The sequence below is a fragment of the Anarhichas minor genome, unplaced genomic scaffold (genome assembly GCF_050575085.1).
Source record: "Anarhichas minor isolate MPS153535 unplaced genomic scaffold, ASM5057508v1 ptg000136l, whole genome shotgun sequence".
Lineage (NCBI taxonomy): Eukaryota > Metazoa > Chordata > Actinopteri > Perciformes > Anarhichadidae > Anarhichas > Anarhichas minor.
Window position 1 is genome coordinate 6,399,236 of NW_027466582.1, and position 14,348 is coordinate 6,413,583.

Consider the following 14,348-nt stretch of genomic DNA (forward strand, 5'->3'; position numbering starts at 1 on the left):
ATTTAGACATATATTGTTATCTAATTTTTGGGATATTTTTATAAATAGCTAAATCTGCTTCCGTGGCTGTAGTACAAATATGTTGTCGTTTCATATTTTATTATTATTTCATTTCTATTTAAAACATATTGCCAAAGATAGATCATTGACTGTATACAAAAGATAAGAAGCGCGATAGTTTTGTCCTTGATTTGTCCCTTTTCGGCTTCCTGACCACACGTCACATTTGTCCCTGTTGGTTAGCAGTGAAGCTAGAGCAACAGTCGCTTCTTTTATAACTTACTTACTTTAATTAAAAAACAAGAATGGAGATTGGGACGGAGATAAGCAAGAAAATAAGAGTGAGTAACAGTATCTGCTAAATATGACGCATATAACCGGACTTAGTGCCCGGTTAAGATTTGAATACCATATGCGTTGCTAGCTAATATTAGCATGCTAGCGTAATTTCTTAGTCGCAGAGTGGTAACGGTATGGTTTATTTTCAAGGCCGGTGGAGGGTTTGCTACATCATTTGGTAACATGTCCATCAGGCCGGTTTACAGACGTGTTAGCTGCTTTTTATCTTGTTTAAAGGATAACGATACGCAGTGCTACTTGTTAGGTTTAACATATGAATGATCAGCGCTGCATCATGTGTGCAGCTAGCTAGCTAGACAATATCATCTCACTGTACGTCTGGTCTGTTTCAGGCGGCTATCAAGGGCAAGCTTCAGGAGCTCGGTGCATATATTGGTAAGTGAATATGGGATGCACGCCTGGTAATCTCGATACTCCAATCACACATTACACGCAGTAATCTCTGTGTTTCCTCTCTTTACTGATTTAGACGAAGAGCTTCCTGACTATATTATGGTGATGGTTGCAAACAAGAAAACCTCTCAACAGATGTCTGACGATCTCTCCCTTTTCCTTGGACACAACACTTTTAAATTCACAGTGTGGTACGATGAAAACAGACTAGTGTATATTTATCTCAACATTACCACCAGTTCTAGCCTTAACATGTTTGTTTTTTTATTGATTTTAGGCTACAGGGTGTCCTTGAGAAGTTAAGAACGGTTGCAGTCGGTAAGTCGGACTATGTTGAATGCATGATGGGATAGCTGTGTTTATACTTATTAAATGCAGATAGCTTGTAGTTTTAGCATCTCACACAAAACTTTTCTTCCTCCACTTGAACTACATGGTTGTTGCAGAGCCCGCATCCCTAAGTAGAAATGAGCTACAGTCCGACGGTGATACTGTGGCTGGGAAGAACCGGGCATCTGTAAGCGAGGACGGCAGAGCGGAGGAGTTGAAGGTGCTGACGGTGTCCAGCTCGCGCTCTGATAGGACTGAAGCACGCGTGTCCAGTTCCGCTCATGAAAGCAGGTGCCTAAAGCTAGAATTCTCCTTTTTGTCCTCATGTGCTGACAATGTTTGCGGTTCATTTTCTTAAACGGCACACGTGACAGACCTTGCAAATGCACAAACTTGTATACCTTTTGTCTGTTACCAGGAGAGGCAGCTTGGAGAAGAGTTCCTCTCGACTTACCTCCACGGTTAAGCCCCTCATGGAGCCGCTCCCCTTGGATGCCGTTATCGACATCAAGCCAGAGATGGACGATGACCTCATCGCCGAGGATCCTGTAGAAATAGCCACCAACCATGGTCGAACACGCGGCGCAGCTAGTAGACCCACAGCTGAAATCTACAGACCGGGTCAGAGCAAGTTTTCATCGTTAAGCTCTGCAGAAACGTATCGACCATCGGAAGGATCCTCTCACTCCAGGCAGCAGGACAGCAGAAGCAGCAGAACCTCCAGAACCGGATCCAGCAGGGTACTGTGATTCGATTTAACGTGTTCAGCATATTTCTGTGGGCATGGTGCCAGACGGGTGTAGGTTAGGATCCGTAATGACAATGATCTGTGTCTATGTTCAGCAGCAGCAGCAGCAGGAGGAGCTGTCACGGAAGCGTAAGGTGCCGGTAGCGAGTTCGGTGGTGCGAGTGAACCGAGCAGCAGACGAGGACAGCGATGACGTGGAAGAGGAGGATACAGGCTATGGAGGCCGAGGCCCTTCCAGTCGAGTGTCCCTACCCTCCAAACCAGAACGCAAGTCAGTGTTCACGCCTCGTGTGCTATTTTCTAACATTATATGTTGTACTTTATTGAATTAGAGGGCCCGCAAGGATTGTAATTCACTGTTAACCACAATTATGTAGCAAATGTGATTTGTCCAAGGTATTTGCATTCAGTTGGAATCCATATTTTACAGTAGTTATCGTAAAAGACCTCAGTGACAGTCCAGCACTGACTGACCTTTTGAATGATCAGACAGTTGAAAGTCTTTGCTGAACTTTAACATTACTGTGGTGTCTATGGTTTCAGGCCTACTCTCCCTCCAGCCAAGCAAGCCAACAGGAATCTGATACTGAAGGCCATCTCTGAGGCTCAAGACTCCATTACCAAAACTACAACCTACCCCAAAAGTATGTTTAATGAGTTGCCATGAAAATGTTGTTATTTTACTGCAGTTTATGCATTTTAGTAGTCGCCGTTATCTCTTACATTGACCTTTTTAACCCCAGTGCCACAGAGGCAGACTGTTCCTGTTGCACCTCGTACTCGTATGGCCAGCAGTGAGGAGATGACTGCAGCCATCCAGCTGGTCCAGGAGCACCTCCACAGCCTGACCCCCAGGGTTCAGACCTACACCTCTGCAGAGCTACCTCCTTCCAGAGCCCCCGGTAGGTGAAGAGTAGAGCTGGTGCAGCATGTGGTTGCTGTGCACTGCTTTAAACAATCTGACACCCGAAAGCCAGAATCCCAGTGAGCTAAACTAATAAGTTAATGTAAAAAAACAATCTGTATTTATTCCACTGATCACTCTACTGGTGTTTTCCTCCAGCTCCAGTGAGATCTTTAGCTTCTCGCCTCCAGTTGGGCTTAGCAGAGAGCAATGAAAGAAGAGAGCAGCTTGACTATGGTGAGTCTTTTTCGCGTGCCGTCTTGCTTTTATGGGGATCTTTAGAAAAGTGCTACAATAAAAAGTTCCTCTTCTTTACTGAGAACATGTAAATGTAGTAACTAATGATACATAACCCAGAAGATGCCTCATGGATCGTCTTTTGTAATGCATTAGACTGAGATGTCTGCGTTTGGGGTTTTCTAGTTGCCGAGGTCGCTGAAGGCAGCGATGCAAAGCCATTTGATACCCGCTCCTTCATAGTGAGCCGGCCGCAGCTGGGAGAATCCTCAACCAGAAGCCAGCATCCACCTCCGGTCAAAGGGGAAGTCCAGTCTGCTATACCACGCACTGTCCAGGCCAGGTACACACACACACACACACACACACAGATGTTATGAATGTATATTCTCAGCTCTTCTCGTTGATACATGAGCATTTCTATTTTCACACCAGTAAGGAGAAGGGTGACTCTGCAAGCCCCAAGTTCATAGTGACATTAGACGGGGTACCGAGCCCGCTGGGGAATCTCGCAGACGGTGAGATGGACTGGGATAGCGTGAGACCGGTCTCAAAGGCCACCGATGCGACCGTCCCCGTCAACAGGGAGTCCAAAGTCAGCATCCTCCACAGACTGCAGGGGAGAGTCACACCATCAGAAGGTGTGTGGGGGGGGGGGGCTTTGTCACCGTAATTCTTTACTGCAATAATAATCATTTACTTTCTTATTGGCGCACATTTCAAACACCGTTACAAAGTGCCTCAGTAAAGGCTTGGCATTCTGTCATCTTTTGACAGATGACATGATGGACGTTGAGATGGGGGAAGAGGGTGCCGTCTCTTTAAAGAAGCGGAAGGTGATGGAGCGCTGCAGGTTCTGGCCGGTCTGTAAAAGTGGAGACGAGTGTTTGTACCATCACCCTACGACACAGTGCAAGTGAGTATTTCTGTTATTAAACTGAAGATGCAGTAATGGAGTTTTTATGGCTCGGCACTCTTTCATGATTTCTTTTTTTGTTCCTCCAAAGGACTTTTCCCACTTGCAAGTTTGGGGATAAATGCCTTTTTGTGCATCCCAATTGTAAATACGACGCCAGATGCACCAAGCCGGACTGTCCCTTCACTCATGTGAGCCGAAGAAGCACAGCTGCTGCTCCTCCGCCCAGGCCAGGTACTCTCTCATTACATCTGTGATTCAGCACAAGCTGTTCAGACCACTATGACGCAAACTAAGATTTGTAAGAGTGTATTTAGATTCCACGGGTAAAGCAGCAACATAAAGGGGATGTGAACTTCTAAACTCTTTGTGTTTACAGCTGTGCAGCCAGTGCAAACCACCAGTGTGTGCCGCTTCTTCCCAGAGTGCAAGAAGATGGACTGTCCATTTTATCATCCCAAGGTAAAACATTTTAATTTTAACGTGTGGATGTGGAGCTCTGATCTGTGATGGTAACTTGAATATATGTAAGATTTGGTTAAAGTGCTTTTATTTGAAAGCTGCAATTTATTTTGCGCTCATGTCCTCCGGTCGAGACCTTTTGCACAAAACACTAAGTCGCAGTTCTTCATTTTGGTTCTCTCATCTACAGCCTTGTCGCTTTGCGGCGCAGTGCAAACGAGCTGGATGTACCTTCTACCACCCGACCACAGCTGTGCCTCCGAGACACGCCCTGAAGTGGACAAAGACGCAGAGCAGGTGAGCAGATGGGCTAATGCTAAATTCCACATGGTTGAAATGTTTAGCTCGTTGATAACAGTATCCCTTGCATTGAATCATCTAATGTATGAGGGGGGCTTCACCCAATAAATATTCATTCATTAATAAAAGCCATGATTTAAGTAATGTTATCATCTATATTGTACTAATTTCTGTTTGTCTCTCTCACAGCTAATAAAGTCCAGGGAGTCTGACGGGAGTCTGATGATGAAGCTTTGGAAAATGTCCGATCTGTGTTTATTGGTTTTCATTCTTTTCATTCTTCAACGGTTTAATTTCATTTTAATGTACTCTTTGGGTTCATTTTTAAAAGAATTGTTTTGTAAGATGAAAAGGTTTTTGCTGTCTCAGAATATTAAATTACTCCACAGTGAACTTTAAACACCTTGTCGTTTATCTCGTGTTCTTCGTGATATTGGTTCTCGCAGATGTTCACCACTGATAAATAAATAAAGTGGTTATCAAGTCAGGGTAGTTGTTGGCTGTTTTGCGCTCTACTAAAAGGATGAGATCAGGTATAAGTCACATGCGGTGGCAGCCAGTAAAGCAGGGAACATGGAACCAAACCTCTAGTAAGATGAACGATTTGATTCATCGTTAACATGTGATGGTAAACAATGAGATGCAGATACGAACTGATGAAACATGTTCTATGAATATAATATATGAGTGACTTCCTTTTATGAAGTCATGGTTTGTATTTTTTTTCAAACATGTCCATTCAGATATAATAATAAGATGGAGGGGTGAAAGTGGAATTAAATATGTTCATCAACATTCTGTGGGAACAAGAGGTCTGCCAGTCCTAGTTTGTTTTCTACGTGACGGTTGAGAGGAGTTGAAGAAGCAAAAATACATTCTTGTTAGCTGACATTTATAAAGTAAAGTGTGTTCTGGTTAATTCATAGATTTGCTGTGTGCACAAGGGAGAGTGGACAGTTATGTAGGTAAACTATTATGCAGATCAGCCCGTTACATAAAAAAGATAAAGATCAATACAATGAGACTTTATATGTAAATATGATGTGATTCAAAGAGGCATAATAAGCACATTATCTTCAGGTTATGTGTGATGGTTTATGGCCTTCGTCTCTCTGAAGCTGCAGTTTTATTTCCCGCCACGAGAAGCCGCTGCATCGTGCTCCGTGATGACGTCACCGTAGTCCAACTCAAAAGCCCTGTGAACGTCTGTATTCCTCGCCGGGTGCGGTGGCGCGCGCCTGTAATCCAAGTTGCTGGGAGGCTAAGTCTGGCGGACCGTTTGAGCTCAGGAGTTCTGAGCTGCAGTGCACTATGCCGATCGGGTGTCCGCATTAAGTTCGGTATCGATATGGTGCTCCTGGGGGAGCTCGGGACCACCAGGTCGTCTAAGGAGGGGTGCACCGGCCCAGGCCGGAAACGGAGCAGGTCAAAGCCCCCGTGCCGCTCAGTAGTGGGATCGCGCCTGTGAATAGACGCTGTAGTGCAGCCTGAGTAATACAGCGGGACCCAGTCTTTTTAACACATCTACGAGCTACCTTTTACACACATACACGCTACATTATATATTTACAGCACACAGCAGCTTCATCGTTGTTTCTTTATCTTCTTATTCACATGAAAACCCCTCACAGACCAGCTGTTCTGAGTGTGCTACACTGCCTCCCCCTGGAGGACACATGCAACTACATCAACCACACTGAATACTTCTCATGAGGTAGGTGCCGCTAAACTACTAAAGGAGGATTTTAATCAAACCGTCAGTTTAAATATACTGTAAGTCGAAAGCACACCACACTTCAGGCTTTCTCAGTGCTTTAATGTTGATGGTGCATGTAACTAATGTGGCACCATAACAGGCAATGTGCTTGTCCCCGCTGCCTTCCCTTGAACATAATCAAATTTAACTTTCCGGTGTTAGTTACCAGCAGCTGGGGCTATCAGAACCTTGATCTTAATCTATGATTTTTAGGAATTGTCTTCCCCGAAGGCCGTCTTTATTTGCGACAGTTACAGATTATAAAATGGATCATTTGTGGACCAAAAATACAGTTATTGAGTGAAGTGATGCCTCAAACAGATGCAAACAACATTCTGGAATAACTTGAGTAAATGTTCATTTTAAAACACAGAACAGCCTAAAGTAATCCTAACCACTAAGGGTGGAAATGTACCGCCAAACAGAGAGACTTATTATGTTGTTAATTAACAAACAGGTGACATTTAAACTACTCCAGGGCAATATATTAAACATTATTACAGTTTTAGTTTGCAAAGTAACCAAAATATGTATCCACAATTGGATTAAAGTAACTTTATGTCAGCATAATACTTAAAGCTGCAGTACATGTATATCTCCAGGTTAGAGCTTGCAAATATGCAGATTTGAAAAAAAAAAGGGCAACTTTTTACAGACTGGACTTCACTGACTCATAGATGACCTTTGTTTTGAAGTGGAAACTGTGTTCTGTATAAATGAACTCACAACATGTGTAGGGTACCAGTGTTACTTTTACGGTCATCAGCGTCTGCATGATTCTTCACTTTCCCTCAATAATTGGGTGCTTATTAGAAACCTCCCACAGTCATTTCCAAAGAAGAGACACCACAAACGAGGGCATCTCAGTTTGCTATCTCAATAAATGGCCCATCAGGGGTTTTTCCAAGTAAGCAGGGCCTGAAGAAGAAGAAGAAGAAGAAGAAGAAGAAGAAGAAGAAGAAGAAGAAGAGAGACTGCTGTTGACAGTTGCTAATGTTAATTTGCACTGTATTTATGAGGCGTCGCCTCTACTAAACTTTACTCAGGATGGATGTTGTTTGAGTGAGTGTAACGAGCTGGAACTCCGCTTGATAAGCTGCTATCCAGCCTGTTTTGTGAGGTCTCGCTGCCTCTGACGGTTTGATTGAGCTCCTGATTTTAAAAAAGGGAACAAAAAGCCCTCTGTGTTTCAATAATCTCCAGATGGAATAGCTGACAAATGAAAAGCGTCATAATTCTAATAAAGAAATGAATAGATAAAAACATACTTCTTTACATGTTTTGAAATGATCACTCAATGTTTATGAGGTTTTACGGTTTATTAAATGTAGTTTCTGAGGCGCTCAAGACCATCCCTAGCACCTTATGATCATTTAAGGTTCAGAAATAAACGAAGCCAAAGCCATAGGCTGGTTTTGCTTTTCTAAATGTGTGCCGTATTGTGTCTGTGCCCTGGTTTTAAGCAGAATTTGACTAATCAGCTTGTCTCCTCTTTCTTTTCTTTTTACAGCCTCAACTCTTTTGGACGGCGTTAAATGCCAAGTATTAGAAATGTCTGGCCGTGCCCAAGCTCTTCAAAATTCCTGTGATGGTAGAACATGTTTTTGTGTGGGAGGGCTGTTCTGCCAAGTAAAGCTGTTTTGGTCCTGATTTTTTTTTTTTTTTGCTCACAAGAAAATCTTGTTCTTGCATCACCAAATGCTACCTCGTGATGAGAGTAAACAAGAAAATAATACAAGTAATCACATATGCAGCTTCGCCTATTAAACCTCCTCAAACTGTACATTTTCTGGAAGATTCCCCACACCTCTACACTTATACTTCACAGAGACGTTTAGAGCGAAAGATGAGGAGGGAATTCTATAGGTGGGGTTTTCGGGCGCCCCGAGCCCTCGACACAGCCTCACCTTATTGCAGCTGTGCGCGTGGCGAGCAAAAAGCGTGGCGCACTTCTGGAAATTACCATGAAGTGTGTGTAAATATTCACAACTCAGTCATCCATTTGGAGTTTTAGGATGTGCTTGTCTCTTGAGGATTTGGTCGAAACATCATATGTGGCTGCTAAAAGAAAATAGAAAAGAGGAAGAGGGAATGCCCACGATGTCTAACACCCTTAATCACAAGCGGGGGAAAAAAAGTTGCAGTTAGGTCAATATCAGGTCTTTTAGGAGAACGTTTTATTTTGATTCTGCTGCTACCAAACATGAAGTTATAAATACAATTTATTTTGACATATAGTCAGCTAGGTAAGTAGTTAAAACCTTTTTCTGAAACTGGTAATATCCACCTCATATGTATTTAAAATGTAACTCTAACCCCCCCAAAATGTTTTTTTTCTGGAGTTTACAGATGACCTTATGTGCTTTGACTTTCCATCAGACATGTGACTTCCAGTCGAATGCAACTTACCCAGATCCTTACCAGAAGCCACATCAGATAGAGCTAATTAGGCAGACAGCTATAGTCTCACAATGTGTGTGTGTCAGAGAGAGAGAGAGCGAAATAGAGAGATAAAGTGAGAGAGCGTGAGCGAGAGAGTGAAAGAGAAGGAGGAGTGACAGAAAGGGAAAGAAAAGAGGGAAGAAAGAGACTCATTAAGCCAAGTTCTTCTCAGCACTCGTTCTGCTACACAGACTCTCTCTCTCTTTCTCTCTCTCTCACACACACACAAAACACACACACATACTAAAAAATACAAAGCAGAAGTGGAGAAAGACACACGGTTTCAGTCGCCGCGGTTGGCTATGGCTCAGGGCTCTGACAGCAATGACACAAGTTACAAGTCCCCATCACCTGGAAGCAGGCCGGTAAGTGTGCTCTTCCATCTACTTTCTCAATAATGTACCACGTTTACTTGTTTACATCCTCTTTACACCGAAGATCTACAGATTAAACGCGACGTATGTCTCCTAAATGTGTGACTGGATGCAGTGTGTGATACATATTTAGTGGGCAGCAGCACAGCCTAGTTCTGTCTTTGTTAGCTCTTTTCACAGTTTCTCAGAAAAGGTTTCACATGCACACATGGGCTGCAGCCGTGACTCGCCTCAAGTGTAGGCTTTTGTGAATTGCAAAATGTATCACTCGCCCAAGTTGTGGGAACCCTTTGTTTTAGCAAGTCTCTCAAACCGTGAATGATGGGGGGAGCTGTCGGGAACAGACAGCGTGTTAAACACTGTATTATTGCTGTACGTTTCTCTGCACGCGAGGCTTGTTCCACATGTGCCACTCTCTTGCACACTGCTGCTCATTCTCTTGCTCTAGCATTGTGGAAATCAAACGTACAAATGTTGTTTTTTTACACAAGTTAGAAGCTGGGAGCCTCACTTGTATGTGGATAAAGGAATCTTCTGAAGCATCAGTTGTTTTGGGGTTTTTCTTCCAGCAAGGCTTTAACGGACAATTCAGAAGACGTTAGATAATGAAATTGGAACCTCTTTGATGTACAACTGACTCAGCATTTTGAAAGGGATTAGTTATTATGATACCAAGAAAATTGAGTGTTCAGGACACGAAACAGGGTGTGCGTTATACCTAAGCGATGACTCAGCCTCTCCCCGACCCTGCCCTTCACATTAGGTGTAAAGTTTGGCCTGTCTTCTGCCAAACTGCCATTGAAACAGAGAACGCCTCCATTTCACACATGAACCCCACCGGCAACAGGCAGTGACATGATCAGTCTGATCTTCACTTTCTCAAGGTTCAGGAGCATCTCTCTCCCGCTCAGTTTTGCCACTCGATGTTTATGTCACCGCACACAAATTAACCGTCGACATTTGTGTTTTGTCAGAGCTCCTCGGATGACGCAAAGAAGGTGATGCGGCGAGAGAAGAACCGGATCGCTGCTCAGAAGAGCAGGATGAGGCAAACTCAGAAAGCTGACACCCTGCACTTGGTGAGGAGGCTTCTCTCTGCGATATATACATCATACTCTTACTCAAAAGCAACACGGTTTAACACTGACTTCTACTTATTAAGACATTTGCCACAGAGGCACAAGCAAAAGAACAGAAGATATTACATGGTGTTAATGCAAAAAGCCATTGTTTTGCCATAGCTTTATTGCACTGCAACGCTGGTTACAAATCATACTATATACTGAAGGATGTTTAGCAGCATTAGTTAGGGTTACCTTCCAAAATACTGTATATGGTAGTGATGTTTCTGCAGCCAGCTGATCAATCGATCCAACGGCCTCTGAGAATGACTTCGTACTATATTTACGAAACGCTACCTGGCCATGTGGCGATGTGTCATGGCTTCTGTTGGGCTGCCCACTTGGACGCTGCTCTTGTGTGTTTGCAGAAGCTTAAGGAATAAATTAGCACGTGTGGGCAATCACTCCGTTTCTGCAGCAGAATCCAGCACCAGAGATTGCAGCGCTGAATATGATAACAGAAGGGTGTTCGGGCCGGACACTTTCTCTGTTGCCCCCATTATTCGTTTTGTGCAGCTCGTTTTTTTTCGCGTGATAGTTGGTGGTCAGTGTCGTTTCAGCTTTTACTCATTTTGACTCTTCACAGGACGAGTCTTTTATTGAACGAAAACATCAAAAGGAGTGCAGGCATTTCTCAGATCTTCTTTTACTTGTGTGTGCAGCAGGTCTACGAAACTCAATGACCTCTCAGCTAATGATGCAACTATCTTCTGGTTTCCTTTATGACCTGCAATAACTCTACATGCTGTCACACCAGTGCATATGTATTGCAACATGCTGACTACCTGTCCACTATCTGTGTGACTTCCTTGTTCAAGTTCAAGCCGATTTGATTTGTGTTGTACTTTACTCTGTCACCATGATGTTTTCAGAGCAGCTTGTTTCTGTGAACTTCATCCGATAAACTTAAGAGGTTTTGACCTTTAGAAAACCCACACTAATAAATACGGAGCTCTGAATACGTGAGAACCCCCAGTGAAGTGTAAAACATCAACCTCTTTTTAAAGCATGTCAGTCGCAGAGAGTACCAGGGGACCACAGAACACATTTCTGTGGTTTTGCTGTCATCGTCTCACTAGATAAACAGGAAGGCGAATTTTCCCTCTCTCTGACACCGTGGCTTATTTCCTGTTTCTTCGGTAGTATTTTTTTCTTCTGTGTAAATTGTATATCGTGGGCAGGAGGGGAGAAAAAGGCAGTCACTTCTTGTAAAGCTCTGATAGCAGTGGGCTGTATTTGGCTAAGTGACGCAAGTATGGGGTTTGCCCAGAGGTGCTGTGACAGTAAGGACCCACAGCTCAGTATTATAATCTTTCGGCCATGGTGTGATGACCTTTTCATTAACCAAGTGGAAGGTTTCCTCCCCCCTGCTATACCCACGCCAAAAAGTTTTTCTTTCTCGCATGCACAGTTTTGCTCTACTTTTATGATCTCCATGAGAGCTTGTTTTGGAAAATGTACTTTCGTCATCTAACTTTTCAGATTGTTTTGCTTTGTGAGCTGCAGGCAGTTTCTGTCTGAATCAGTATTCATAGAGTTGGTGTTGAAGCACTTTTATAACGTTGTTTTACTTTACATTACAATAAAGTAGCTCAGGAAAAGTTAGGCATGCTGTAGACTTTTGGTCTTCAATCATTTCAGTATGGAAATAAAAAGACGTCGAATAGACGTAAAAGTTCAACGTTCCACTACGACAGTGAAAATACTTTTATTAATTAAGTTATGGTATTGTTTTTCTGGTAATGCAAAGCAACAATATATAATGGGCCATTGTGTCAAGTAATTGCAGGATAACCACAGGTGTAATTAATAACATTATGGCCCTGTTCCATTAAGGTGGGCAGCGTCCTGGTACTGTGCTTCCTGGCTTGCTGTAGAAATAGAATTGGACGATAATTCATTTTTCCACTTACACCTGTGTTTACCCTGCTATGACATGTACAAATATCTGCTGTGTAAAGGGCCTGTTTCAACTGTGTTACCTGCTGGTTTTAAGGTAACTGGACAAATAAAAAGATAAAATGTTTTAGCCAATTTAAAAGTACATTTTAGCCCATTTTACTTGCAAATATTTTCAAAAGACAACACATGTTTTATTTACTCTTGAACAACATTTTTCCAAGCATGATTAGTCTTCAAGTAGCATGTGTACAAAATATAAAAATGTGCAAAATTTGCTTGTGATAGACTCATATTGAACACATGTCTAAAGAACAGTGGCGCTTTGAGTCAAGGACTAAAGCCAGCGTGCTTAACAATGCTTACAATGGCAATGCTAAGATGCTAACGCTTATCATTCATAGTTTATAACGTTCACCAGCATGATCGTGTTTGCTAGTGAACACTAAGCACAGCTGAAGCTGATGAGAAAGGCATTCGTTTTGCAGGTATTTGATCCCAAACAAACATGTTGCACAGATTCAAACTTTGGCCAGAAGATGGAACTAGACGAAAAAGTCAGAGGATCACCAAAGTTAATACAAGTTAGAAGTTACTGTGGAGAAATTTACCCCGAAACCACAAATGTCAGCTTCATTATGGTGCAAGATTAAAAGTCAGGGGATCATCAAAGTCTAGGATTCAACCTCTGTTAATCTATATCAGTCTGGACCGAAGCTGTGGACCAACCCACAGACAGACATTGCCATTCATACAGCAAATACATTTAAATAGATTAATATGTTTAGGGGTCAAATATACTTTAATTTGTGGTTAAAGCATTAAAATATATAGGATATAATACTGCTTTTATGTCATTCGCACACTTTTAACCTCACAGTAACACCCCTTGTATCACTAATAAACAAACATTGTGTCCCTGTGTGCTTGCAGGAGAGTGAGAACCTGGAGAAGGAGAACGCTGCCCTGAGGAAGGAGGTGAAGCAGCTGACAGAGGAGGCCAAGTATCTGACCACCATGCTGAGCAGCCACGAACCTCTGTGCAGCGGCCTGACTCCTCAGACCCCCGACCTCCTCTACCCTCCTCATCACAGCAGCTACCACCACCAGCACATCACTGTGCCACACTACCAGCACTGACCTGATCGACTACCGAGGCGGCCGAGGATGTGCTGCGAACTGACGACTGACCTCAGTGGAGAGAAAGACTGACTGGAAATGTGTCTATAAACGTTAATCATTGTTCTAAAACATGAATATTGACATGACCAGCAGGTGTGTCCGCCAAACAATGACAGTATGGACACCAAACTGTCACAAACAGTGTTCAAAACTATTTATTTTGCTTGTGCTCATGTCTTTGCTTTCCCCTGATTAATATGAGTGATCTGTATGTGAACTTAAACGGCTCGATGGGTAGAGTTATGAACCAGTCCATGTTTACATTGGGAGAAAATGAACAACCTACTGTTTGTTCAGGTGACTCAGGCGGTACAGTGTTTTTGTACATTTTTAGTGTCATGGAGAGCACCTTTTGTCATCCTGTCATGTTTTACTTTCTCGTGTTTATGAATGTGTTTCAATGTGTAAATGTAGATCGATGATGCTCAGGAGATTTTGACAGATTTGATTGTGGACAAAGAGAATGTAAAGTCGATGTACCAAAAAAGAAATGTCTGTCCAGTGGAGGATGGACATTCTATGGGTCTCGACGTGTGTACTGGTGACAACGCTGATGTGGGAGAAGACCCAGCAAAATATATTTATTAAATGTGGTGCCTTTTAGGTGATCATTTCTGACCTCCACGTTTGTTATTCATGCCTCCGTGCAGTGTTTTGTCTTTGTCTGGACAGCAGAGTGATTAAAGTCTGCACTGGGGTTTGATAACAGGGGACACTTGACAATCCACCTTCATGTTTTATTTCTCTGATGAGGGAATCCCTAGATGGCACTGTTCACCAACAGTTGAAGTAGCCCACGTTAAGCACGAAAATAAACTTTTAATTTTGCCCTGAGTGGGTTAGAATTAAGTTTTGTCCTTGAACACAACTCAGGCTTTCATGGCATTCGCCTTTTTTTGTAATAATTCCATAATTATTATGCAA

General features: G+C 42.8%; 2 protein-coding genes across 3 annotated transcripts; both read left to right on the forward strand.

The window, feature by feature from the left end:
- The first annotated feature begins 208 nt into the window (after nt 1–208).
- Nucleotides 209–5,050, forward strand: zc3h14 (zinc finger CCCH-type containing 14). Of its 2 annotated transcripts, none has more exons than XM_076084473.1 (17): nt 209–341; nt 693–735; nt 830–944; nt 1,031–1,071; nt 1,200–1,374; nt 1,502–1,823; nt 1,927–2,102; nt 2,375–2,475; nt 2,575–2,733; nt 2,895–2,972; nt 3,159–3,315; nt 3,408–3,613; nt 3,750–3,888; nt 3,980–4,122; nt 4,268–4,350; nt 4,541–4,647; nt 4,840–5,050. In XM_076084473.1, exons 1-17 carry the CDS (start codon nt 306–308, stop codon nt 4,841–4,843), a joined length of 2,085 nt encoding a protein of 694 aa, XP_075940588.1. In that variant the 5' UTR covers nt 209–305; the 3' UTR covers nt 4,844–5,050. The 2 variants fall into 2 exon arrangements, with proteins under 2 accessions (XP_075940588.1, XP_075940589.1); XM_076084474.1 differs by having other exon boundaries at nt 1,930–2,102.
- Nucleotides 5,051–8,308: 3,258 nt separating this feature from the next.
- On the forward strand, nt 8,309–14,043 carry batf (basic leucine zipper transcription factor, ATF-like). The gene is made up of 3 exons (XM_076084687.1): nt 8,309–9,213; nt 10,197–10,301; nt 13,176–14,043. Exons 1-3 carry the CDS (start codon nt 9,151–9,153, stop codon nt 13,380–13,382), a joined length of 375 nt encoding a protein of 124 aa, XP_075940802.1. The 5' UTR covers nt 8,309–9,150; the 3' UTR covers nt 13,383–14,043.
- The last annotated feature ends 305 nt before the right edge of the window (nt 14,044–14,348 follow it).